Source organism: Grammomys surdaster, unplaced genomic scaffold (assembly GCF_004785775.1).
Source record: "Grammomys surdaster isolate TR1022 unplaced genomic scaffold, NIH_TR_1.0 375, whole genome shotgun sequence".
Lineage (NCBI taxonomy): Eukaryota > Metazoa > Chordata > Mammalia > Rodentia > Muridae > Grammomys > Grammomys surdaster.
The window spans coordinates 674268-701218 of NW_021604794.1; the positions used below are offsets into that span (position 1 = coordinate 674268).

General features: G+C 45.0%; 1 protein-coding gene across 2 annotated transcripts in view; it reads right to left on the minus strand.

The window, feature by feature from the left end:
• Window positions 1-26951, minus strand: part of Ptch1 (patched 1) — a 65083-nt gene that overhangs the window by 28868 nt on the left and 9264 nt on the right. Inside the window, exons 2-12 of one of the 2 annotated variants that reach the window (XM_028781247.1) lie at window positions 26198-26390; window positions 10822-11011; window positions 8007-8076; window positions 7808-7899; window positions 6242-6440; window positions 5814-5935; window positions 4917-5064; window positions 3901-4032; window positions 3421-3576; window positions 2517-2615; window positions 1912-2037 (exon numbers count right to left, since the gene is read on the minus strand). In XM_028781247.1, coding sequence (XP_028637080.1) covers window positions 1912-2037; window positions 2517-2615; window positions 3421-3576; window positions 3901-4032; window positions 4917-5064; window positions 5814-5935; window positions 6242-6440; window positions 7808-7899; window positions 8007-8076; window positions 10822-11011; window positions 26198-26390 — 1527 coding nt within the window. Of the gene's footprint in view, window positions 1-1911; window positions 2038-2516; window positions 2616-3420; window positions 3577-3900; window positions 4033-4916; window positions 5065-5813; window positions 5936-6241; window positions 6441-7697; window positions 7900-8006; window positions 8077-10821; window positions 11012-26197; window positions 26391-26951 lie in introns of those variants that run through there. The other variant, XM_028781248.1, reaches the window with a different exon arrangement.

A 26951-nucleotide genomic window follows, 5' to 3' on the forward strand; every position in this document is an offset into this window, starting at 1 on the left:
AAAAAAAAAAAAAGTCTCGAAAGTCTCACAAGGAAAATTCCAAACTTTACATGTTTCATTACAGCACAGAATCTCTCTGGATGTTCTGACAAGACCCCCAAAATGCAAAGATCTCTTCTTCTTTTTATTTTTATTTTTTGTCTCTGTAAGGTGCTTACCTTGGGAGAACTTAGCGTACTGGATTTTCTAAAAGGCTATCCTCAGGGAAAACTCAACGTAGCTTTCAGAGAGCACACCGTGGGATATCAATAAGGGAGGAGAGTTTGCCTTGATGACCATCAGTACTGAGTGGAAAGGAGAGAGAGAATGAGGGAAAGAAGACGTGTGTGGGAGCTGACAAGAGCAGAACGAGGAGCGCACAGCAAGGAGACAGGCAGTGGAAAGGACAGCATGAACAGAGAGGGACCCATGATGAAAGGACTCTAGGACCGTTGCCATTCCAGAGTCAGCTGCACGTGAACAAGAGCAGACACAAGAAGAGCATGCAGCAGAGGCATGCCTGTGCCAAACAGCATCCCAAAACGCCAACGGTACCACCAAGGCCACGGATATCTTTACCTTATTTTTCCTATTACAGAACACTTGGCTATTTTCATTTCCTTGGGTCTCTGTCCAGAAGCAGTTTGACCTCATCCATTAACCCACCATTATCTGTTTTCATAAACGTTTATAACAAGCCTCTTTCTGATACTCCGCCCCCCCACCCCCCCACACACACACCGGGAGTCGGCACTTGTGACTGACAGAGACTCTCCTCATAGTATCATAGCTTACCCTAAATGTTAAGGAGGGCTTGCACCTCGCTCCCAATAGGCAGGGAAACAAAGCTCAATCATCTAAGAGATTGTTTCTACGTAAGTGACAAATGTACATTTGAGAGTATAAACAGGAACACAAGATCACTTGTCACCCTCTCTTCCTGGTCATAGTTCTTAGTACCTGAGCAGATAGCATGGAGGAGTACAAACTTAACAATACTTTTACACAAAATACATCAAAATGTATTTCTTCAAGCAGCTGGCCACCTCGTGAGTTGGACATCCTACTCTAAGAAAAATGGAGACAAATGCTCCTTTCAGCTGTAGCTTTAAAACTTGGTATTAATTCAATTACCTTCTACCGTGTGTCATCCACTACGTGAGAGTCTACTTCCTTTGCTACAGTGACCACACTTCTGGCTTGCTATGGACTACCATAACTACTAGGCATGCCTACAGCTGCTCTTCTCACACCTGGGAACAGACTCTTCAGGCTGACTGGCTGGGTATGAGAGGACCTGCCTGGCAGGGTAATGAGACCAGCAACACAGCTTTTGTATAGTGAGTGGCTGGCACTCTAAGCTTGGGCAAGCAGTCTAAGAAGTGAGGAAGGAACCAAAGGTACAGGAGAGAGTACAAAGGCCAACAAAGGAAAAGGCAGGGGCAGACATGGACCCTCAAGAGAAGTTCCTGCAGGATATATATAGCCAAGTGCCCAACACACCGTCATACAGTGTGAGTGACAGTAACCACTAGGCTCAGGGTTCAGACAACCCTATCTGCACACACCACGGTTTTCTAAGGCCCTGAGGTGGGGCTGGAGCTGTTTAGGGAAGGGAGATAGGAGGTAACTGGAAAGGGAGTAGTCTAGAAGTAGGACCAAAGAGGACTTTAAGGAGTATCCTTGGGCCCCCTGACAGTACAATTCCACAAGTTAACAGCTTCTGGATAATAAGGTCTAAGAACACAAAGACCCTAGGAACCTGTTTTGGAAGGAGTTCCAAGGTCATGCCTTGGAGCACCCACCTAGCAGCACTGAGACCCAAACGCTGCTGCCATACACTTGATTTGTAACCTAAGTGCTGAACTCAAGTAAAGCAGAGCAAGGATGCTGAACAGCCAAGCCGCAGGGATCCACCGACGGCAAACTCACCTGGAGGGAGAATGCTCGCAGCGCAGGGATAGGGATTAACGCAGCCATGAAGAAGGCGGTGACATTGCTGATGGAGGTGAGGGCCACACTGGCTCCTGTGCGCTTGAGGCACTCCCCAGTCCTGTCCTGGGGATGACAAACCACAGTGCTGAGGGCTGTAGTCTGTTAAAGCACACAGTGGCAGTTTCTAATACTGGCTGTACCACGTCTTAAGAAACAGAGAAAAGTCCCAACCACCTTGACCCCGACACACCAGGTCCCATGTGTTCCTTCCTCATGGTGACCATCACCCCAATCAGAAAGCTCAAGATACTGATGACTTAAAATGCAAGTTCATAGACAAGCAAAAAAAAAAAAAAAAAAAAAAAACCAACCACAGGAGCAAACGTGGGCTTTGGGAAGGGGTGTCGCAGAAGCATGAGGTACTCTGCCAAGGCACCCACATTTCCACAGGCACCCTAAAATGGGGGCTCTTGGAGTCTCTCATAGTGACGTGTCATTTGACTTGGGACTGACCAGATAGTGGGAAAAACTACAGGACAAATACTAAAGAAATGAGTGGGCTTTGGATGTCTCCCAAACATCATGCTTTCTCCTGAGGTTACCTCAAACGGAATCCTTTTATTCTGTCCTGTTTCGCTGAACGCATGGGCCAGGAGGAAGACATCGTCCACACCAACACCAAGAGCAAGAAATGGCAAAACCTACAGAAACACAGGCAATGACAGTGTTAGCCAGGTAAGAGCTCACAGGGAACATTGAGGCCCTGCAGGTGCCAAGGAGGAGTTTATGCCAATTTGGTGGATAACCTACTTATTCAATAGTCTGCATCCACAAAAATCTTTCAGTCATGACTCAGAGATGTCCTTACAAGCTTCTATTTCCAAGGTCCAGGTACAAGAACTTGTTTTAGAATTACAAGTGAAAAAGCTAGCTAACATACCTAAAGCTCTAGCTCTAGTTCCTAGTGACCTCTGGACCAGCATCAGTAAGAAATGCTGAGAATTTAAGATTGCGTCTTCTTGCAGACTGGGCCTTGTCACCTTCGTTTGCAAGGATTCTAACGCCTACTGGAGTTTGGGTTTGAGTAAATGATATAAACTATTCTAAGTGAATGTCTCTATCTACCAAGAACATCCCCAAAATAAAATAAGGGTTATTAATGTATGTGTATACGGACATCGTGTGTGTGTGTGTTGGCGTATGCTGCCATATGACTATACAAAGGTCAGAGGTCAATTCTGTAGAGTCCTTTCTCTCTATCTTTATGTGGTCTCTAAAGACTGAACTTGGATCACCAGGTTTACATGGCAAGTGCCTTTACCTACTAACCCACCTCACTAGCTCATCAGGTTAGCCCATAGACCAGATGGGTCTACTGAGAGCCAGTCTTCCCCTTTCCCTCACAGAAAACGTTTTACAGACTCTTTAGGTAAGATGGACAGGAAGGGGCTGGCAGGCCAGGAAAGGTGTTGGCCAAGAGGACAGCAATGAATGGCCCCTAAGTACCTGAGTTGTCGCAGCATTAAAGGAAATGCCAATCAAGGAGCAGAGGCCCAATCCTGCAGCCACTGACAGTGCAACCAACAGGACGCCAGCCAGCCCCACGGCACCCTGGGACTTGGAACAGTCCCAGCGCAGCATGGTTAAACAGGCATAGGCAAGCTGCAAGCAGAATGATTGGGGGAGGGGGACAAAAGGGAATCAGAGAGAGAAAAGGGAGGACACAAAACAAGAGCCAAACATTAGAATGTGTAACGATTCTAACGTTTCCCCCACCCATCTCCCACATCCAAAGGCAGAACCTATCGACCCAACAACAAAACTTTACACTAAGAACACCACATAACAGGGTGGGGACCACTTCTAAAATCCTTCCAAGGCTGAGCCGTCTCTGTCTTGAGCATATTTTTATGATGGGGGGGGCAGTTAAAAACCAGGTACCGCCAAAGTAAAATTATAAACAAACCCATGGGAGCCCAGAATTACCATCAGTAGGTAGCCACTGGCCACTCGGATGACACTGACATCAGAGAAGGATTTTAGGATGTCGTCCAGGGTCGTGGTAGTGAAGGAAAGCACCTTTTGAGTGGAGTTTGGGGCGACACTTTGATGAACCACCTGTGGTCACAAGACAAAGCTAAATTCCCAGAAGGAGCCAAAGCATCAAGAGCATAGACTCAGGGAACAGCACCATGTGCCTCACACAGTTTGCTGATACATCAACACAAGGTCCCAGGTAACTCAAGTGGACAGAGGTCAAGGGAAGAGAAATCTACCTCTGACAGTGAGGGTGCTATGAAGGGAAAGGCAGGCCTACTGTGGTCACTCAAGAGTGTTTTACTTTGTAACTCTCAGGTACTCTCTACTCCACAGCCAGATGACTGTTCCCTTAATCCAAAACAACTCATTCTTATAAATTCCACCTCCCCCCACTTCATTTGCTGGCCACTTTCAAAAGGTCACAGGCAGCTCCATAGAGGTCACTGCTTGGGAAACAAAGGCCAGCCTTCTGTCACATGACCTGACCAAGGGGGCCTGCAGCTGTGAATAGATTCTGTTTTGCTAATGTTTTCCAGACACCTTTTCTTGTTCGCCCAGTGTGTGTTTTCCCCCTCCCCCTTTGCACTGTTATGCCTGGGCTCTGAGGTTCACAATAGTTACTAGGCATGTTTCAGGGAACCCAGCTAAGAATGAGTGTCTCTTCAGATACTACTCCCAAGACTTCCAATAGCTGGATAAAGAAAATCAAGCTTGTATCTCATGCAGTGCTCAGAATTAAAATCTGTATTGAAAATTAACCTGATGGGGGCTGGGTTCAGTGGTATAATCCCAGGAATTTAAGAGGCTGAGGCAGGAGGACAGCAGGTTTGAGACTGCCTGGGCTGTACAATTAAGACTAAACAACAAACAAAATCCACTAAACCTAATGGGAAACAATGTTTCAATAGGAAAGGAAGACCGAAAAAGTTACAAGTTGTCGGGATTTCTAGACAGGGGCTCACCTCCACGTAAGTCCTCTGCCAGGCCTCCAAGATGGCAGCTGCCCTGTCCTCATTCCAGTTGATGTGAGAGACATAGTCGTAGCCCCTGAAGTGTTCATACATTTGCTTGGGAGTCATTAACTGGAACATGGTTTGCAGGGCGTGAGCACTGTGTCAAGGTGAATGGATAGAAGGGAGGTCAGCACTGCTGGAAAGCAGTGTGTGCAACGTGAGGTCCCAAGCAAGTATCCTCAACTCTCCCTTAGACTTCTTCCCTATGTGCGCACATGTTTCCATTCAAACAAGACCAGGATGGTTATTGTATTTAATAGATTGATGTACCATATTAAAGGTGTAACCTTACAAACCTTTTACAGATAGACTCCAAAATTAAATTAATGAGCAATTTCCTTTTTCAGTTCCTATTCCATGAAACAGGAAGGAGAGGGGAGTAGATAGCTTGACCAGATACACTGGGTTCAGCCACACACTCTCTGTGTAGAAATCCCAGAGACAGTGTCCCAAGGGAGAAACCTCAGACGAAACACCTGACATTTGATTGACTGGAGTCCTGGCTGCACAGCCGCTAACTCTTTCTTGCCTTGCCTGCAGTTCCTGGTCTTTGACTTTTAACTTTGACACTCATCAGCTCCTACCCCTCAACTCATACACTAATACTGGATTTTCTTATCCCATTATGTCTACTTAAGGGCAGACCTTCCAAAACCTTGAAATCAATAGCTACAACTCTGATGAAAAGTACAAATCCATTCTAGAAAAATGTGCCCACGAGATCTCTTTGCAAGCTGATGTGCTAATGTTCCCCAAGGCTCAATGAACAGGACAGCTAGCTTAAGATTTACATGAGACCAAAGGCCTGTGTACAAGAAAAGGGGTACAAGGATAGTGCTGGATTACCTGACAAGTTTTCCACTGGCGTTCTTGACGGTACCACCCACAATCAACTCCTCCTGCCAATGCATATACTTCCTGGATAAACCTTGACATCCACCATTCAAAACAAGGGCCACATCAAGAGGCTGCAATGAAAAGACAGTCACATAATTACGGGAATTAGTAGGCAGGTCACATGCCTCGTTAAGATCCAGTGCGTTAAGGGCTTGTTTGTTTCAGAGCAAACATTAATAACAAGGCTAATGAGGGTTATGCTAAATCTCACAGCAAAAACTTAGCTCTGTGAACAACCTTAGTTCCATACACCAAATTAAAAAGGAACAAAAGTCACGGCCAAATGAAATCTTCAAGACGAAAATCATAGAGAACTGTAAGTGAAAACAGAAAAGCCCCCCCCCCCATCCCCCCCCCCGCACTCTTTGGAAACTCACTTTGGTTGAATTTTTGTTGGGGGCTGTGGCAGGGCAATCTGGGTCGGCTGGGTTGAGGCAAGGCCGGTCCATGTACCCATGGCCAACTTCGGCTTTATTCAGCATTTCCTCCCAGCTGTCCACTTGGTAGTTTATTTTCTTTAACTCTTCTAGGAATTCCAAGGGGTCAAAGTTTGTCCACCGTAAAGGAGGTTTACCTCTGCGAAAGAAATTAGAGGTGAGGCCGTGAAAAACGTGACTCAGACAGACAGGAGGGGGGCATGGCTGCATTTGTGCAACGCAGGCTTATTAAAGTAAAACTTTGGGACTTGAGTATAAAGGAGAAAATGTAAAAAGTCTTTCCCAGTAAAACCATGGGCAAACAAGTCAGGAAAAGAATCCATGGCTGAAGATGCCCAGCAGAGCGGAGTTAACGGAAACAACAGACAATCTTAATCCCCTAATATCGTTATTTAATATCTTTTTTAAAAATTGGCTGGTGGGGGGAGGGATGGGTTCTTCTAAGCAGAACAGCAAGATCCAAAACTAAAAACTCAAAGAATGAATTACAATGTTACATTAGCACCTGACAGTTTAAAAACTGCTTTTTAAATGTGACCAATCCAAGTATCTGATCTGTTACCTTTAACAGTCATTCTTAAAAGCCCCTCTAACAAGCTGGCAGTGGGGTGGGCAAGCCCCCCCATGGACTCTGCCATCACCACCATCACAGACACTCCCCCCCCACACACACACACACTCACTTTGGAAACTGTGCTGTTGACAGACCAGAAAGGCTTTTGGCTGCCTGTTATGTGGTTCAAACCGTACTGTAGCTGCTTAACCAGGCTGAAGTCATTATTCAGAGTCTCCCAACCAGAAAACACAAAACCCCTTATTTCCCATCTAAAACTGTACACTGAAGGTCAGGGGATGGCCACTGCAAATTGCTTTTGCAGATATGTGCGGGCCAGGACGGAAACAATAACCCAAGCAGTAACTCTTCAATAATTAGCTGAAGAAAGTCTACACTGAGTAACCATCGTTCCTTAAATGGTGTGGTGTATGTAATTCCCAACTGCTGAGCTATGAAGCATCCCTTATCACGGCCTTTATAGACAGCACATTTCCACCCTTAAACATCATTACCATGATCTAAAGTAAGGTTAATATTTTTCTCTGCAGGAAGATCTCGAACCTTTGCTGAAGTATTTCATTGTGACAAGCACCCAGTAATAAATTCTCTTCTTAAATGTCTGAGTGCTGGTCTGCATAACTACACAAGCATTTTATAAAGAGTTTTTAAAAAATTGTACAGACTGTGCAATGATTTGCATTTTATTTGCATATAAATAGGTTGGTAAAAGTGAATGAAATCTAATGATGCCTACAGAACTGTTTCTGAAAAGAGGAAAAAAACATTCTGCTGAAATCCCCTCCCCCTCCCCATCACCATTCACTCAAAAAAATGCGCACGGAATTTCAATGTTTTTATTTCTTGTCCAAAACTGAAACAGAATAAACAATGATAAGCCACACCGGAAACTGTTACAGAGCCCAGCAGCCGGACACTGAGGGTGTACTTACAGGAGGTATGCTGTCCCAGACTGTAGCTTTGCCCCTTCCCAGAAGCAGTCCAAAGGTGTAATGATTAAGCAAGGGTAAAGGTATTCTATTATCTGTCAAAGCAAAAAACAACAGGAGTGCTTTAGGCTGACACATGCAGCTCGGGTGGTTTCCAGAAATTTTGAATGTTCCCCTCTTTGCAAACAAGAAAAGAACGTACCTGATCCATATAACCTGTCTCTGTGATAAGTTCCCCTGATTTGTAGCACAAATGTTCCAACTTCCATTGCCTATTGGGATGGAAAGTGGAGAGAAATAAAAAAAAAATAAATAAATAAAACAAAACACTTCTTACTGCAACAAAACCAGCTTAAAACAGGAACAACAGGACTTATCAAAAGGCTGTAATTTCGATCACGTTGAAGCATCTGTCAAAACCAGCAGAGCTTTTGCCAAGCAGAAAGCTGACAAGCCTGCTTTAATGAATAGATAACACTGGATCGTAATTAACATGTGGGGTGTTTATGTAAATGAATGCTACCGAAGTACTTGAAGTCTTGTTTCCTTAAGTGTTCTACCAATAATCTTGTTTACACCATTAATCTGCTTTTCCACACACATTAAACAACCTGCAGCAATCCAGTGGAATTATCACAAATTCAAAATAAGTGGAGCTTGAGCTAGTGGGGAATATGTTTGGATATGCTCAGGTGGGAGAGTATTACTGGCTTTTATTTTTCTTTTTTTACTAGCAGATGCTATTTTTGGTCATGTTTGAAACAAATACTCCTGCTCTTACTGTTATAAACAACCTCCACCCAATAGACAGGAATCCCTGTCTGGTAGATAGGACATTAAATACATTAACAGTGAACTAGTTTGGTTTTAGTATCTCTCGGAGAGTGTTCTGTAAACCTGTGGCTTTTTCAATGTGAAGATATTCGGAAAGAGTAAATTAAAAAAAAAAATCACACACCCCTCTCAATGGTTCTATTTTATTGGTTTCCACAGGGAGACCTGTCTTCTCCCAACGGCACTGTTTATACTTTGCATCTTCTTCTCTATGTTTCCTTCTAGGATTTTTCCCATCTTTCCCTCAGCGCCCTTTCAAAATTCTACCTCCCTGCTAATAAGAAGCTTTGTTTGCCTAATGCTGGTGAAAACAACCCTTTTGTAGAGTCCTGACTCCAGTCTTAGCAGGTACCTAGTATATGAAGGATGGGCCTGTTCATGGCTGGCTTTGTCTGTTTCTACTTGTGCCTACTGTACTTCTCTCCCTGGTATCAAGGGTAAAATACCTAATTATTCATCCACCCATCTCTCTCCCACACACTTATCAACCCACAGATCAGGTAGATGTATGTGTGTCACACACACACAGTACCCAACATAAGTAGGTCTTCAGCACCATCTGATCAGCTGATCTTTGCATTTGTTTGAGGATACCATTGATCATTTATTGGGCATGGATCCAGAAAATGGCATTTGAAACCCAGATTGATCTCTGACTTTGGACCAAAGCTCCATTTGTTCTCATTTTCATTTTTTTTTCCACCTAAAATATGCAAGCGCTCACTACACAACGGTTCATTCCTATATGTAAATCTCCGTTGTCCACCTTAGCTTATTCACAGTACAGAACCTTAAATCTTGTCCTGAAGCATGTGGGTGACAAGTGCTTCAGAATAGGTAGATCGTAGCATACGTGTCTGGCATAACCTTGGGAGGGCCAAGTTCTTCACAGGGCCTCTGACTACAAACTTTCCCATCCATCTAGACCAGACAGTTACTCTATACCACACACTACTGATAGAATAAGACCAGTTCCTGAATATGTCCCATATTTCCCAAAGCCTTTTTCTACAAATATCTGACCTTGCCCCCGCTCAACAATGGCCCAGGTGTGTGTGTGGCTCCTATTTTAAAGCAACACACAGTATAGATATATTAAGAAAAAGAAAAAAAAATGCTAATTTTGTTTTAAAACTCTCTTATTATGAATCTACCTTACTCAGACATCCCGAAGAGGCTCAAAGCTCACCCCTCCATTTGCTTTGTGACCTGTCAGATAACTGAATTCTTCTCTTCATCATCCCTCTCATTCCCCTCTCTGCCCTGCCCATTGCTGACTGAGGCTATCCAAAATGTAACTGCTCTAAAGAAAGGTCCTGCAAGAGATAATTTACCATGTTAACAGTATATTCAATTTAGGAAAAAAATACCTTAAGCAAATGAGATATAGCCCAGGTAAGAAGCCCCGCAAGAGAATTATATTCACTTGTGGACCACACCAAGATACTCATTTGAAATACATTAAAGGGGCTAGAGGGAAGGCTCAGGTTAAGAAGATTTGTCATTCTTCCAGGTGACATGGGTTTGGTTCTCAACCCACATGGCAGCTCACACTCTCCAACTCCAGTTCCAGACTGCCCACACATGGTATATAGACACACATGTAGGCAAATATTCATACATATTTAAAAAAAAAAAGATTGAGTACATCTCCAATCTGAAAAGCGGAATAATCTGAAACTTTTTGATACAAACGTGGTGTCACAAAAATAAGACATTCTATATCATGAAATTCCATTTTATGCACAAAAAGTAAATATTAAAATATTAATTAAATCATATTGAGACATAAGTCAATCTTGTCTTCAGTCTTGAATCTTGCCCCCAATGTATGATTACCTACATGGAAATACTCCAAAATAAAATTTTAAATGTTTGAGACACTTCTGGGTCCCAAGCACCTTGGATTAAGGAACATTCAATGTGTAGTATTTGGCTATCAAACTCTAAAAACAAATCAAGATGGGGAAGTGTTCAGTGGTAGCACTGTGTATCATCTATAAGCCTTTGGGTTCTAAAGTTTAACAGAAAACTGCTGGATGTAATTTAATAATCCGAAGACAACCTGATTTATGGAAACAAGAGACCTACTTGCCGTACCCACACAGGTGACATGGGGCCTTACCTGTTATACGAGGGACCTACCTGCTGTACCTGTCTGTGCAGGTGACACAAGGCCTTACCTGTTATACATGTAGACGTGCACACGACTGGCCTGGAGTGCTGATTCCAGGTGTTGCAGGAGAGCCTCTGTGGTCAGGACATTAGCGCCTTCTTCTTTTGGAGTCTGTATCATGAGTTGAGGATTAAACATAGCCTCTTCTCCTATCTTCTGGCGGGTATAATTTAATTCTCGACTCACTCGTCCACCAACTGACAAACACGGATAGGTATCGATCAGAACAGAACTCACCTCAAACCTGTGTTGTCTACCTGGAACAAACTAGCAACAAAACTTGAGTTTCATTGAAATTTGAACCACTTCAGGCTTTGCAAATGGTAAGCGTAAAGACAATTTGTAAGCTCAGGAGCTGTCTAGCCTGCCACATATCCAAATCTACTGGATACAGTCTGGCTGACACCATGTGTTTAAGGGGGAAGGGAGCATGAAAACTTCATACACCTTTTTCTGGAAGACCAGATCAAAATACTATGCTAGTCTCTTTTGCTTGCATAAGCAATGTGGGCTGCAGCACCTTTCATGATGGCTTCAATTTACGCTCTTCTCTTTAATAGTCTGGCAAAGGTAAGACAGAAAAGTTACTCCACTGTGTAAAAAGCCACAGGAAGATGGTCATTGTGTTCAGAACACAACCCGTGGGCAGATAAAGACCATGATTCAAGTCAGAAGGGCCAGGGGAACTCCATGGCGGTTGCAGTCAACCCTTGGAAGCTGGTTCCATCAGAATCATCTGGTCAGCATCCAGAAAACACAGGTGTCAGGTTCTGAGTCATCTGGAATGCAACCCGTGTCTGCAAGCTCCTAGTGACGTTGGACCTGCTACTGAGGCCAAGGAGGCACCCTACCTACCGAGACCAACCTGAATCTCCTACAAGTTGGCTAAAGTTAGGCATGCTGGTAACCAGGTCCAGTTGATCCTGTTTTGAAACTATTTTTACTCTGACTGTCCTTTCTGTGTACTTATGTACACTAAGTTCTAGGAGCAAACCACACTCAGAATACCACCCCTGGGAAGGCAACGGACATGTACTTCCATGGTCTGAATAGTTCCCAAAGTCACTGATAAGCTCAGTGTTTCTGAGAAGCAGGCCTCAGGCTGTAGCTTGGAAAGAACTCAGTGATTGTCACTTTCCCACGAGGAGGAATCCTTTTTCTTCAAGTTTAGTATTCAAGGACATAAACATTTGGTTTGGGAAACTAAGTAAGTACTGAGAACAGTGGGGTGTTTGGTTCTCTTGGCATATTTTATAAACAAGGGGGCAGGCTAAAAAGCAAACAATGCCCTCATTAGAAAAACTAGTGCAGAATCTCGAGCTGGCAGGACCCTATGTGTAGGTTCGCAGAGCCGCCAAGGCCACCATGGAGCTCTGAGGTGAGGCTAAAGTATTGTACGGCTGTGTGAGGGGGGCAGCAAAGGGTTTGTAAAAAGTATTCCAAGTGTGCAGACAGCTTTGATGAATGCTAAAGGGAATGGCTGAGGGCTTCACCAACGTCAAGTTATGGAAAAGCAGAACTGGGGGTGTGGCAATCACAAAGTCCGGAGTTCCAGCCTCAGCACCAGGGAAACTCTGGGAAACAATCTGGAACAGAGGATGCACCCCTCTCAACTACCCAGACAGCCTCTTGTGTACTGTGGCCAGAGTCAGAACACAGACTTCAACTAGCCAACTGAATTTGACATCTGCGTGTGTAGAAGCACCTGGAAGCTAAATAGTTAATGTTTGGTTCAGGTCACTTCTAAAGAGCTACAAGGCCACACAGGAGGGACCCACATCTGCTCAACTTCTTTTCATTTTTCTTGGTGATGCTACTACACCTCAAGCCCCAAACCTGGAATTTCCTCCCAGCTGCCTTGCCTTTTTGTGGCTAGCTCCTGTTCAGCACACTGTGCTTATGTTTGCTTTAAAATTAAAACCCAGGTGACTTCAAACCAAGTGGTCTAACGATGACGACAACAACCATTCAAAAGATAAAAATCAAGCAACGGGAAACCCTCCTTCCCCAACACATAACTGCTTTTACAGCAAGGAGCTATCCACGTAAATCAAGACCCTCTGACCAAGTTCTACCACTGACCCGAGGGGCTGTAGCAGAGAAGTCTGTCCCCATTTACAGCACCCAATATGAATGCTCACAAAAATAAGAAAGAAACCCTGTGCAAGGCATATGTCACACTGCTGAGGACATCACTGTACAGGCTCAAACTAAATTCTCATCATAGGGGACTTCAAGGGTTCGTGTTTCTGTTCTTTTTGCTCTAGAGACAAATATTTGCAAGTATCTTTTTAAAAGATTTATTATTCCTAATCACGTGTATTAGTGTGCGTGTGAACTATGCACATGAATGTGGGTACTCAGAGGCTGGAGCCAGAATGACAGGTGGCTGTGAGCTACCTATCCTATGTGGGTGCAGGGTACTGAGTTCAGCTCCTCTGTACCCTATGTGAGTGTTGGGCATTGGGTTCAGTCTGATCTCTTAACTGATAGGCCCTCTCTCAGTTATGAATCTTATTGTTGGCTGTGACAATCAGTACCAGCCATGCAAGACAACAACCACTAATGATAAAATGAAACAACTCTTGTAAGAACCGATGATACCCTTGCCTCTAAGGTAGCTATGTGTTAGGCCTAGCATTTCACTTTGTATTAACTGAATGTTTTTGCCAAATGACTGGTTAACTTCAGGACAGTTAGCTGCTGTTCACCCCATGTTAACCACAGTTGTTTAAACAACTCAACTCAGCCAGGCAGCCATCTATCACTGGGTGCAAATGGTGTATGGCATGTGGTAAGTGTTATGGAGTAGAAATGTTTGGTGGACAGGACCAGGCATTCCTTTCTACTGCTCTGCTCTAAAAGGGATACAGGGCCAGTGACATGAACAGGCAATGATAAGAAAACCCAGTGTCCTGAGAGAACATAAGGTGGTGTAGGGCAAAGAAAATCGGTATTTAGTGACTTTGTAGAGCTGGAGCCATTGTTTTGATGCAGGAGGCAGCAACTTGCCGAGCTCAGTCAGACTGAGTGGAATCAGTGGAACTCTGTGGCTGTTCCTCCATCAACTCAGGGTCAGTTGTTTCACATAGGCGCTGAGCACCAAAGCAGCAGACCTGTTTCCAGCATTGCCCTTGGAGGAGGGAGATTTGGGGAGGTTGTAATGAGGGTATAAGAGGCAGTACTGGTCTGATCCAACTACCCTGCCAGCCTTCTCACACAGGGAGTTTGGGTACCTCAGAGGTGGCAGGAAGTATCAAATTCATATCCCAGAGTATACTGAACTCATGGTTTAAGCTGTAGATAGATAGTTTCCATCTTATTTAAAAAGCAGTTATGTTACATTCAGAGTTTTATTGTCACATCAGTAAAGAAGCTGCACCTTTTAATGGGACCCCATGGACTATGGCTCCATTTTCCTTCTGGTCCCCAGAGGGTCTTGAAGATTCTTTCTTTTAAAATTCTACATCTCATCTCCCCACAAATTTAAAGCTGACAACCAGCACTTTGAAAGAGGTGACACAAAAGAAATTTCTCAGTCAGGCTCTGCCTCCTCACGTACCCAGCATGGTTTTCCAAAGGGAAGCATGGGATGGAGCATTCAGTCAAGTCATATTTTGGATGGGTGTTCTTCCAGTCTACTGTAGGAGATGATTCCCCATGATGTTTCCTGCTGAACAGCCACTGCCTTTCACACAGCCTAAGTAAAAGATGTCTCCAGCAATTCACAATGAAAAGCTTTCTGCAAAAGCTTCTTGTGAGCTGCAGAAAGATGGCCTGAAGGTCCAAATCGAGGTGCTGTGTTTCCCTCCACGAATCCCAAGTCTTTAAGAGAGACCCATCCTCTATCTACTTATCTTCATGACTGAATGACAGGAGTATGGCACACACTCAGAGTGCGTTGCAAGAATAAATGAATGAACGGCCTCGGTACAGAGCCCTGGGAACAGGCAGTCATCTGTACAAGATATTAATTCCCTACAAAGCCCCAAAAAGTCAGTCAGTCAAAACAAATGACCCTTTCAGCCTGAAAGTACCCACTCGGAGTCCAATTAGGAAAGAGGGGGTCTGTGCACACGAGGGCACATTCACATTCGATTAATCCTGTGAATTATCTAGCAGTCTCAAACAGAGACTTTTTTCCTTCCCCTCTTTAGTTGCTTCAGGTCCTTCTTTCAGTGATGTGACTAGTTACCTAGAGGGCTAAAAGATGCACACTGCTAAAAATGAAGAAACTGCAGAGCTACTGGCACTGATTCACGTCTAAATTGGGAGAAGAAAAAAAAAAATCAATAGTAACGTCAGTAGTAAACCAGCTGAAAAGTCCGGGTGAGGTCTAGTCACTCTCTCCATCCACCTCTCTCAGGGGGAAGCGGTGCCACCTAAAGGCTGGGGACCTTTTAGTTCTTTCTCATCTTGAGGGTATAAAAAAAAAAAAAAAGATAGACTCAGACAGATGAAAGTATACCGGTTCTTCCTGAAAAAGGACAACCACACTGAAACCAAAAGACATCTACTCACTCACTCACCCACCCAACCACAGCTTAGAGAGAGCTGAAGGCAGGTAGTGAATGTGCAGGCACCCACCAGAGCACTGGGCAGGCATCCATGCCTTGCCCCACCCCCACACTACAGACCAGCAGCTTGCAGTGCCATCTGTTACCAGCCTCACCAGGGCTGCTTCCTCTGAATGGCTCTCCCTGAAACCAACCCACTCGCCCTGTCGGATGCAATCAGGTCAGCTCAGCACTCTGCCACCAGGCCTGATGTCTGCAGCAGCTCCCAAGACAATCCTTCATCTGTTGGTGGCTCCTTCTTCATGGGTGTATGCGTTCTCACCCAAACCAAACTACAGTGTTTTGTTGATTTTCTAAAGGGCCCAGCCAGATACATCCTGCTTTCCTCACTGTATGCTTGCTAGCCTCTGAAGTGCCCCAAGCTTAGAAAAATACCACCTCACCTGGATCAAGTCCATTCACTGTATAGAAAAGCAAGCACTAAGGAAGGAGGTCCAACTCCTCCAGGTAGTCCAACCAGAAACCAATACAAGTAATTACACTAAGGTCTGAGGTCTTAGTTCTAAAAAATAAAAAGGACTGCCTGGCATGGTGGTGCATACCTTTAATGCTGGCACTTGAGAGGCAGAGGCAGGCAAATCTCTGTGAGTATAAGGCTAGCCTGGTCTACAAAACAAGTTCCAGGTCAGTCAGGGCGCATAGTATGATACTTGTCTCAAAACTCTAAGTAAACAATAAAAAGGGGCTGCAGTATCACTCAGTAGTGTAACTACCTAGCTACACAATGATAAGCCTGGAGGCTCCTGTGAGTAGAAAGTTCAAAGCCACTCTCAGCTGCACGAGACGCTGTTTCAAATGAAATAAAAACAAAAAAAGCAACAAAACCTAAGTATTTGCTGACTGGCCATGGCTAAGGCATGACACCAACCCCAAGCCCCTTCTTAGTGAGGCTGACATCATGTGTGTCAGCCAGTCCTCTGAAAGCCCATATCTAGCCATTTTCCCTTGAGCAGAGTATGCAAGAGAGACAGTGCAGTCCCCACCTTTGCAGACAGGCTCTCTGGCCTCTGGGAATCCCCATACTGGCCTTCCCTGTGCATCCCCGTGCATCCATGCAGGGACACATGCAGCACTGGGGGCCACTTTCATGATTTTGTTGCCGTCAGGATTAGCTGGATTAGGGGCCAGTACATAAGGACCCCCTGGCGCCAGGAGGAAGTTTCATCACCGGGTCAGCATGGTGTGTGAACTATATTCTGTCAACACTACCACTGCTTTCAGCCACCAACCAAAAACGTGGGGGAGTAAAGAACAGAGAAAAAAATGCTTTGAGTGTGGGAATGTACAAACACCCCACTGCATTCCCCAACAGATTTCAAAGTGTGAGCCGTTCAAGGCTGTCCTTTCAAACAAGGACCCTATTTTTTTTTTTTGTTTTTCTATTTTTATCTGTGAGGAATTTAGTGAGTCTGACAGTGATTACAGATAGAAAAGGAAATGCTATAATGCCCACAGGAGGGTAAAATACACACACACACACACACACACACACACACACAAAATCTTTTCCTCTAACCAGACAAAACAGTTTGGGCAGAGCCCTACCAATGAAAACTTGTCCTCTAGTCAAGGCTCAAATGTCCAAGACAGTCCCCTTTTCCTAAAGAAAACAGTATCCCAAACAGGAGGGAATTCTCATATTTAACAAGCAAAACAATGTGGGTAAGAAGGTAAAGCAGGGAATGAGGGAACAACCACAAAACCACTTTGAACTTCTTTTATGGCTGAGCTCAGCACCTAAAATTCTTCCAGGAAACCCTCAGGTCTATCTCACCCACCTATCCAGTAAATACCCACTCATAAAGATCTGCTTGAGGTAAATATCATTTGTGGAGAAAGTCATGAGATTTCTGCTAGTGTGTGCAAGCATGTGCATGCGTGTGCAACATTACAGGACAGTCCCTCTCGCACAGAACCGAGCTGTTCCATCAAAGCACTATCTGTTATATTTCTGTCTTTCTCTTCTGTTTGGCGTATTCACCAAGGACAGAAAAGGAGGTAAGCTTTGGCGGCCCTGACCTGCAGCTGGGACACAATACTTTCGCACAGCCCTGCCGACCCCTGACATAAATTTTACTCCGCAGCTGGCACTTACACACTCAACATTACCATATGTATAGCTGTGCCGTGCTAATTATGCTAATCACCTGTCTAACTCGCTGCTTCGAAAAATGGTTGTATTTAGCAGTCCAGTGCTTACCAATGCAGCTTACTGTGTGGCTGAAATGTACATTCAGACGGCCCTGAATGGCAAGATTTTTCCACGTTGCTGGCTACATTCAGGCCTCAGAAAAATTTATTCAAGTCAACTGGTTTCGGCCCGCAACAAAAAAGTTACGAGAAAAAAGTGAGTGTGTTCTTGCCCTAACATTCTGGATCTGCTTGCAAGCAAAATGATAAATCAATTGGTATGGGGAACAAAAAGGGAGAGAGGTTTCTTTGGGGAGCCCATGTGAAACTGTAGCCTATTTAAAAAAAAAAAGAAGAAGAAGAAGAAGAAAAGAAGGAAAAAAGGGGGTCATCCTATCCCTCAAATCTCTAGAGAGAGCAACTAACAGATATTTATTCCTAATCCAGAGCCTCTCAAATTACAAGTGTGGGTTGCAATTGAACAAGGTATTACACATGTTTTCCCCTGGACCATATATAGATTAAAAATGATGAAGCATACTTGACATCTTTTTAACTTAATACTGTTTCAAGAACACACTGAGAAGAAGCAGGTAAGAAGGGATGACCTTGTAGGCAGCAACGGAAAAATATTTTGTAATTTTCTTTCCTACAATATTTAAAAGGAGACATGCGTGATGTCTAACTCTATTCTGTGAAGGTTTCTTGTTTCCCACTAAAGAAAAAAAGAAACTGAGGAGGTGTGGGAGGGAGAGGTGGGGGTGGGGAAGACTGGCAGACAGTGGGGGGGGGGGAGGGGGGAAGGGAAAGACAGGGAGTCAAGAAGCCTCTATTTTCTGTAATCTCAAATTTCCTGTTTTTACTATTACCATTTCTTAAAGGAGCACTTCCCGAGCATGCTACGGATGGATTTCTTAAATCAGGAAAATATTAGAGCAGTTATTTTAACAATCGCCAAAATCCGATTTACTCCTAACTCACAAAACATGTTCCTTTTTTTTTTTTTCCACTCCCCTTAACTGTGAGTCTGGTTCTTCTGAAGAAGGCTGAATACAAGTCCTGTGGTCTCTCTAGACCTTCCAATCTTTAACCATCTGCAGCACTGTAAAAACACACCTTAGTGGAGAGTAGCCAAAAGTGCCCAGTTACCTCCCCTCTTGGCCTTTTTTGCAGTATCCTGACTTCCCTCTAGAAAGCACAGCAGACTGGTAAACCATGCCTCTGACAAGGTATCTTGAGCCACTTCCTATTGCTACATTACAACAGCCTTGTGATAAATCTTGAGCTTAAACCAAGATGAACCAACCCAGCAGGCTTTCTCTGAAACTGTAGGAGGTCCGGAGGAGAGCTAGCCTCTCTTGGCCTAGCTTCCCCTCACCTTTCAATTTAAGAGCAGATGGCAAAAATGATGTCCATAACTTAAGGATGCTTCTTAGAGGACATAGCTTTCTTCCTACTCATTCCCAACTCCCATACTCAACTTTTTTTTTTAATTAATTAATTTATTTTTTGAGGGGAAAATACTGGTGGAACTAGAACCCATAGCTTTGGAAATGCTAGCAAGTCCTGTACTAATGAGCCACATCTCCAACCCCCCTGTACAAGAGGCAAGTTGCTTCTCTATGGCATCTGAACACAGGTGGCTGTTAGTTGCCTTTCAAGGTATTAATTTATCTGGGTTTTAGACTTCCACATTTTGATTGTGCAGCCCCTAACTCAAGCAGAACCACTGTGCTCAGTGGTCAGACAGCCAAGGGCCTGCCCTACTCCTATGGGTCTCCTGCTTTTCTTAAGTAGGAGATGGACCACCCTGCCTCGTGGCACAGAGCAGTGTTTACATTGCAATCCTTGACTATGTAATACATCTGGCATTTTTGGGCAGGATCCCTGAGCTAGTAGCCAGAAGCCCTTAAGCACACTGACTGAAAGCCCATTTCCAGTTTCTTTTGCTTTCTTCTGTCCATGTCTCATCAAGAGCTGGAAACCATCTCAGCTGCTAAACTGAGTACATTTACAGCTGCTTCTTTTCATTTATCCCAAGAAGAGGAATATAATACACTGTGATGTGCACGGGGACCGCTTCTTCATTGGCCTCACTTCTACACGGGGACCCACAGGTATGTGGTCCCCCATGTGGGACCCACCCCCACATAGGGACTATTCAAGCTAATTCACACCTGGTCTTCAGGATTACAAGTAAGGTCCTGCCTTCTCATATTAAATCCCTCCAACAAAGTCGTCTTTCATTAGCAGGTACCTGACTGTCAACCAAGAAATGGTTTCCCTAACACAAGGCAACTGTTTTGCCAACTATGCTCTAAACTCCAATTAAATCCCAACACCTCCCCTCCCAGGGGGAAGGGAAGGTATGCAACTTTCTGGACAATAGACTCCTGCACACCTGCCAACACTCAGGCAGTCTCTCAATGGCAACATTTTACTATCTAGGAAAGCTAACTATTTTTTTTCCTGCTACATCTACTTAGATACTGATACATAGAAAAAAAATTAATACTATGTAACACAAAGGGAACATCAGTCTAATATAAAAGGATCCACAATCCGATTAGAAAGAGAAACCCTGTAAGGCATCCAAATCCAGAGACTGGCAGAAAACAACAACAACGGTTTGTGTTTATTTCCAGGGAAATCCTAATTGTATCTGTGCTTCAAAAAATGTTCCCACTGAGAATATTCCAAGAGCTTCTTCTTTCTTTCCATACTTAACTGCCTTCTCCCAGAAGGATCTCTGACCTCTGAAATGTCAACAGAGAATTCATGAGGATGAAACATCTAAGGCTATGAGGTCAGCCAAAATTTGGATAAGAAAATCAGTTCTCTCCTATCTCCATCCAAGCTCCTGTTCCCACTGGCTCTGGTGGGTGTTCCACTTGGGGAAAGGCTGAAGTGAAGAGCCTGGGTGGGATGTCACTGTATGTCTTATTTAGCAGCTCAGAGGTACTACAGGGCCCAATTCTCCCTAACATCCTATGCCATAAGGACATGGGTTAAGACTGACTTCATATACTCTGGCCATTTTATACACACAGGAAGAACATGACCATAGGTCCTGAAGTTACCTTATAAAAAGTTACTTAGAAATCTGCAAAAATGTTAGGAATCCTCAACAGGAAAAGCAATGCTTCTCCTGATCAGAACCCAACAGAATGCTCCACGGAGCCCACCATAACCAAAGTACATGATGGCTCTGCACCAATGTCTCACCCCAGTATGCAAAAGAACACATCTACTAATTCCTTCCTAACTTACCAGACAGAAGACCTTTTCAGATTTGACCCACTTGGGAGGAAATGAACTTGAGCAGTTTAGGAGTGAGTGGGTGGAAGCAAAGGGGTTAAGGGTAGGTTACAAGAGATAGGAAGGAGGAGGAAGCAACCTGTCAGGAGTCTGCAGCAGTCACTGGAAATAACAGTACAATAAGAGAATAGTAGGGATATAGTGACTTTTACAGATAATCTCACTCCCCCCCAACCCCATCGTCAAAACAGTGTTGCCAAGAGGAAAAAAGACTTCCATGCAAAATGGCTACCACAAAACCTGGTTTCCTTCAAAATAACTGTAAAATATTGTATTTAAAAGCCCAACACATCACCTCCCGAGCACATTACAGTCTTCCGGGGCTCACTCTCAGACACTCACTGAGTGGGAGGTAGCCACAAGAAGCCCCTCTCTGTATGCACAAGCCTCTCTACAGAACTTGGAACCCCCTCTTTACTCTCCAGCTAGAAGTTAAATAAGGGCGAGTAAGTACCACCCCACTCCTGGAGGATGGGGACCCAGGGGTCACAGGCAGGTCAGCACTGAAGGAGAAATCCAAATGGAAATACAAACATGGTATTGTGGAAAGCAGACCAATCTCCCTAGCTCTCTAGCCAGCATTAATCTTAGCATCAGCTGTGGTGCATAACCTAAACACACGGCCGAGGCAGCTTATCCATCTGGAAGCTGTCATCTCCTGGAAGCTCCAAGCAGCACTGGATGCATCTGAAACAGTCCATGGTCCAAACTGGCTTAGGATGGGTCAAGAATGGTGGGCAGCACAGGGATGGATTCAGAGTCCACCAACTGCCCTGTGCGGAGCACACCTGAACCACTTGCTATTTTTTTTTAAAATTGGTGGTTTTTACTGGTCACTTGTTTCTCTCTAAACAAAGGGAATAACAACAATTTGCTTCTCCTCTCCTGTGCACGCATTTGATCTTGGAATAACCACCTCTCATTCATCAAACTGTGTGGAGACACACACAGAGTAGTGCCCTGGCAGACCCAATTAGACCTGCCTAGGTCTTCTACCCAGTCATTCATCATTCCACTCAGTGGTTCTCAATCGGGGCATCAAGCAATAAATGGGAATGTTATCCTTGTTGATGGCACCTTGTGAGTGGACTCCAGGGGCTCTGCTGGGCACCTTCTAGGGTGCACAGCCTCTGACAGTGGAGGATTTTCCAGATCTAAATGACAAGCGCCCAGGCTGAGCAAATGAAGGACGGTGATTCTAACAAAGTACACAGAAACCACACAGTACAGACTTGAGGGTGTGACTGCCCATTAAATGAGTTTTTATTTTTGAAGTAGAATCTTCCATTTCTCTTTAATAAATTTTCATCCTCCTCCTGATACTGCCTTAAAGCCCATAACAACCAAACACCAAGGCAATATGGAGTCATTTCAAGGTTGTTGCCCTTTTCAGGGAAGGAGGCCAGGGGCCGCCTAAGCTTTTATCTTGGGGAGATAAATGAAGATTCTGTCACAGGAGTACCTTGACAACAAAGTTGTGACAGAGAGCTGGAGGGGGGGGAGGGGAGTAAGCGAAGAAAAACTGATTATTAAGGAGGATAGTAGTACAGATTTGCCAAAAGAGGGAAACACCACTGACAAATGTGCAAGGTTTAAAAAAAAAAAAAAATCAGTTCCCTGAGAAGCAAATGCAAGTACTTCTGGTATCAGGAAGGGTACCAGAACCACAGACCCAAGACAGCATCTTGCAAGAAGAGCCTCTGGAGGCCCTAGCCACTCGGCATGGCACACACCCCTGTAGACCTTCCAAGCTACCAGACGCCCACCCTTCACTTCATTCACCCTATCGCTGGAAGGTCACCCACTGAAGGTCACCCACAAATTATTTTTTTGAGCCTTCCTCCATCCTCTTCTTTCTGCCTAGAATGTCCCTCACTTCCACCTTCCCAAGCCTGGGGTCCACAGACTGCCATCAACATTTCTCAGGAGTTTTAGGCAGTGTCTGGTCCAGAGTAGTCACTGAGAATACACACTGACCAAATACTTCTACTTGGAAATAACCACTCATGTTTTTATGTTTCTGGTGCCACCATATGTTTTTGTGACAGTAGGTACCCAACTACACCAGGGTCTTTATCAAACCTTTTTTGTCCTTTCACAAGTAAGCGTCTGTTGACATCTGTGTCATGAAAAAAAAAAAAAATCCTAAGACTCAGGGTGGTACCTCACATATAACGGTCAGTTTCTTGAAAGGCAATCATTGTACCAACATCTTAATAGAACAAAAAAGTTATCACTTATGCATGCATGGATGGGGAGCAAGGAAAATGGCTTCTTCCTGTGGTGAATGGATTCATAAGCTACATTTCCTCAGGATGTCAAACTCTGAAAAGATGAGGCCAGGATACGGATGTCAAGGAGGTTCCTTAATTTTCTGGCTATATTAAAAATATTTTGGCAAATAAAATACACCCAGTAAGCTTGTGTTGCAGACACACATACACAAGCATAGAGACAACTCATCACAGATCTTTTTTTTTTTTTTTATGACAGGAGAAATATCATACTTTCCAAACTGTGCCTCAGTTTCCCAGCTTCCCTTTTCCCTTAAATCCTAAGTCTTTCCTCTCTTCTGTTGCTTAACTGGGGACATGGAAGACTGTCCTTGCCTGGTCTGTGTGTACAGTGAGCTCCTGTAACATACCCTGAACCTGAAGATGTTACAACCTGTAACAGATGACAGTGATAAAGAATTTATCTAAGAGACTGAAGCAAAGAGGAACCAGGAGTCTATGCTTGGGCCTGCTGCTCATTTCAATTCATTGACCACCACAACCATCAGACATTCATTCCTAAAAGCAAAGACTCACAGTGTTCTGACTGCTGACATGAACACTAAATTTTATATACCATATGAAATGCTCTCCTTGTTGACCTTACCTACTTTTATGAGACTTGCTTCTTGCAGAGGCAAGAATAAATGAATGAATAAATGAGGCCAAGGCAGTGTCTGACTAAATGACCTAAATCAATGGAAAGCAAAATGAACACGAAGGGGCATGCAGACCATACTCCTAGTTATCATCTGATTCTCATTTGAAGAGATACGTGTTATAGGGAAACATGATATACATATAGGATCATGTTATAAAAACAGTCACGGGTATTTTATTGACGTGTAAGGTTTGTGAAAACACATACTACCTGGGGTATAGTGGTAGCTCAAAAAGTAGATAAAAAGTGTTGGGCCTGAGAACCAATGAGCCATACTAAAATGCCAATGCAGAAAGGAGCTAAAACTTCTGAGCCTAGAGTTGGGATGGAGCTCAAAGAGGAGGACTTGCCTAGCATGATGGTGCCCTAGGTTCCATAGATGTACTAGCAGAAAAAAGAAAAATTATGCCTCAGGTGTGTCCTCCTTAACTGAACATCTCCCACATAGCCAGGTGGAGTTGCTCTCCCTAAGTCTCTTGTCATTCTCGAAACAATGTTAAGACAACTCCACTACCTCTTTAAGCTTGTTAAAAACCTACGGAAACAGCTTCTCCAACTACTAGAAACCAAACTGTTGCTTGGCCATCATGCTCATCAGTGTGGGAAAAGCAAACTGTGGAGTTAAGAGCTCAATTTCTACTCTACAGCCTTGCTGGTCAGTTTCTGTGCCTAGAACCTTAGAGGTTCTGATGCTTAACTTCCCTTTCCAGGGCCTTGCAGGGGTGGCCTGTTCCTGCAGCAACTCTCTTGCTTCCTGTCTCTCTAGTACCCCTTCCTGCCTCAAGACATCTATTAATGCCTTTTTTTCTCTTAATTTAACTTTCATGAACTAGTTCAAGAGTGAACCTATACTCAGTGAAAATGCATTGAATTCCTACAGTCTGAAGCACAGGGCACTATGCAGTGTCTCCATCACAATGACTAGCACAGGGTCAGGAACATTAAGGATACTAAGGAAATTTGTTACTAGGGACATAGTGAGTGCTCAGTAAAACTATTCTCTGAACTATCAACGACAAGGAAGCAAAGTGGAGTAAACTGCCTAATGGAATCAATCCAAAAGACACTTGTATTCATTAACCAAGCTACTTAATGTGTTCTGGACTTAACGATTAGGATTATTATTTTGTCACTTTCCAACTAAATACTCCACCACTGGTTTGCAAAACACTGAAAGCTAAGGTAACAGAATATTCTGGAAGGTTAGTTTCCAAGAGCATCCTGAAACTGGTTACCTAAGGAATTACTCATTAACTCTGATTTCCAAATTCTGTCCTGGGTGGCTTGCAGTAGACATGCACCAGATATCTGAGGTTGAAACAGCTGCCCAACTACTGATGCCCAAAGCAGTATTTGCCAGTAGCTAAAATGTTTTCAAACGGGATTGGTACTTTTTTCAAAGAGATAAATGAAGAACAAAGAACGAAGGAAAAAGAAAGCCTAAAATCACAAAGAGTGTAAAAGCTTCCATAGTGGTGAGAGTGGGGTGGGGGGAAAATGGAAAACCTATTTTCAATTTAAAAGTCCTTTTATAAAGCAGGTCCCCAACCTCTCACCTCCCAAATCGAGACTTTTGGATAAAAGACACGCACACACACAAACACACGAGGGAAGCTCCCGTGGCCCCTCCCATCAAACTTGCTTTCTTTTAAAACACATACACACACACACCACTTCTTTCTAGCAAGTCTGACAAACGCAACCTCCCCCAAGAATAATTCCATTTAAAAAGCCTCCACCCCGCGAGAAAACATTAATCTACTTTGCAAACATGCGTTCCAGTTTGTGCTTTACTATTTTTTTCAACTACCTCCCCCCCCCCCCTTTTTGTACCTTGAGACAAATGTTTTTTCCCCCAGAGTTGAAAGCAGTCCAAAAACAGGACCACACACGCGGCCGCCTCCGCAGGCCCGCGCGGCGCCCGCCCCCTGCGCGCCCCGGGGGCGCGCACACTCCCTGCAGCCAGAGGGGTGGCCTTGCCCTCCACCCCCCTCTCCTTTCTCCGCAGACGCAGTGGGTGGGTGGGGGGTGGGGGGAAAGAAGCCTAGCCCAGGCGCCCGGATCAGAGAGGCCTATCCCGGTCCGCGGCTCCCGGCCCAAAGCCAGGCAGGCGGCTGTGGCGGGCCTAAGGGACCACCCCCACGGCCCTGCGGAGTGGTCCGTCCCGCGCAGGGGCCCCGCGCCCCCGCCACTCTCTCCCACCACACCTAGCAAAGCGCAGCGCCCCGAGTAGATTACAGCGCGGCCTTTGTCGGGCGGGCCTGGCTGCTGGCCAGCCATGCAAACAATAAACAGTCGCCCCTGGTGCGGGCAAGGGCTTCGTTGGCTACAGGGAGGCTCTAGGTGCATGCTGGCAAATATCTTCATCAAACGTAGTAAAGGGAAGGAAGACGAAGGACGCGCTAGCGGCGCCTGGTCGCTTACCTTCCACCCAAAGTTCCTCCACGTTGGTCTCGAGATTAGCTGCCTTTAATCCCACAGCGAAGGCCCCAAATATGAGGAGACCCACAACCAAAAACTTGCCGCAGTTCTTTTGAATGTAACAACCCAGTTTAAATAAGAGTCTCTGAAACTTCGCTCTCAGCCACAGCGGCGCTTTCCGGCCAGTAGCCTTCCCCTGGGGACGAAGCAGAAGGGAGGAGTGAACGCCGGGGAATCGCTGTCCCCGCACACCCGCCCGGGGATCCCCTCTGGACAGCAGTGGGGGGCGTGGGCGCCCGCGGTGCAGTGACTCGCCCTCCGGACTGGAACCAGGACCATCCAGAGGGCGCCCTGGGGGCGTGGGGGCCTTGGTTGTAAATCAGTGAGACTGCAGCGTGGGAACTGCACTCTAGGGACCAGGGGGCGCCCCCACGCGTGGCCTGAGCACCAGCCCTGAATGAGACTTGGGGTGCTGGGGTCAAAGGCTAACAGAGAAGCCTCCAACAGCAGCCAGGGTTTAGTACCGGGAACCTGGAGGGCCTGAATGATCTTAGCAAAGAAGCCCAACACTAAAGAACCCCCCAGGACACGTCCCCCTTCTCCCCTAAGTCCTGCTCCAGCCTGTGGCCGCCTCCGGTGCTCCAGAGACCGGTGAAGGGCGCAAGCGCACTTAGGGACAATATACAGCGACCGTGGCCCATCTGGCCCTGGCCTGGTGTGGCTGTAAGCGAGGTCCACGTGGTGAGCCCCGCAGCCA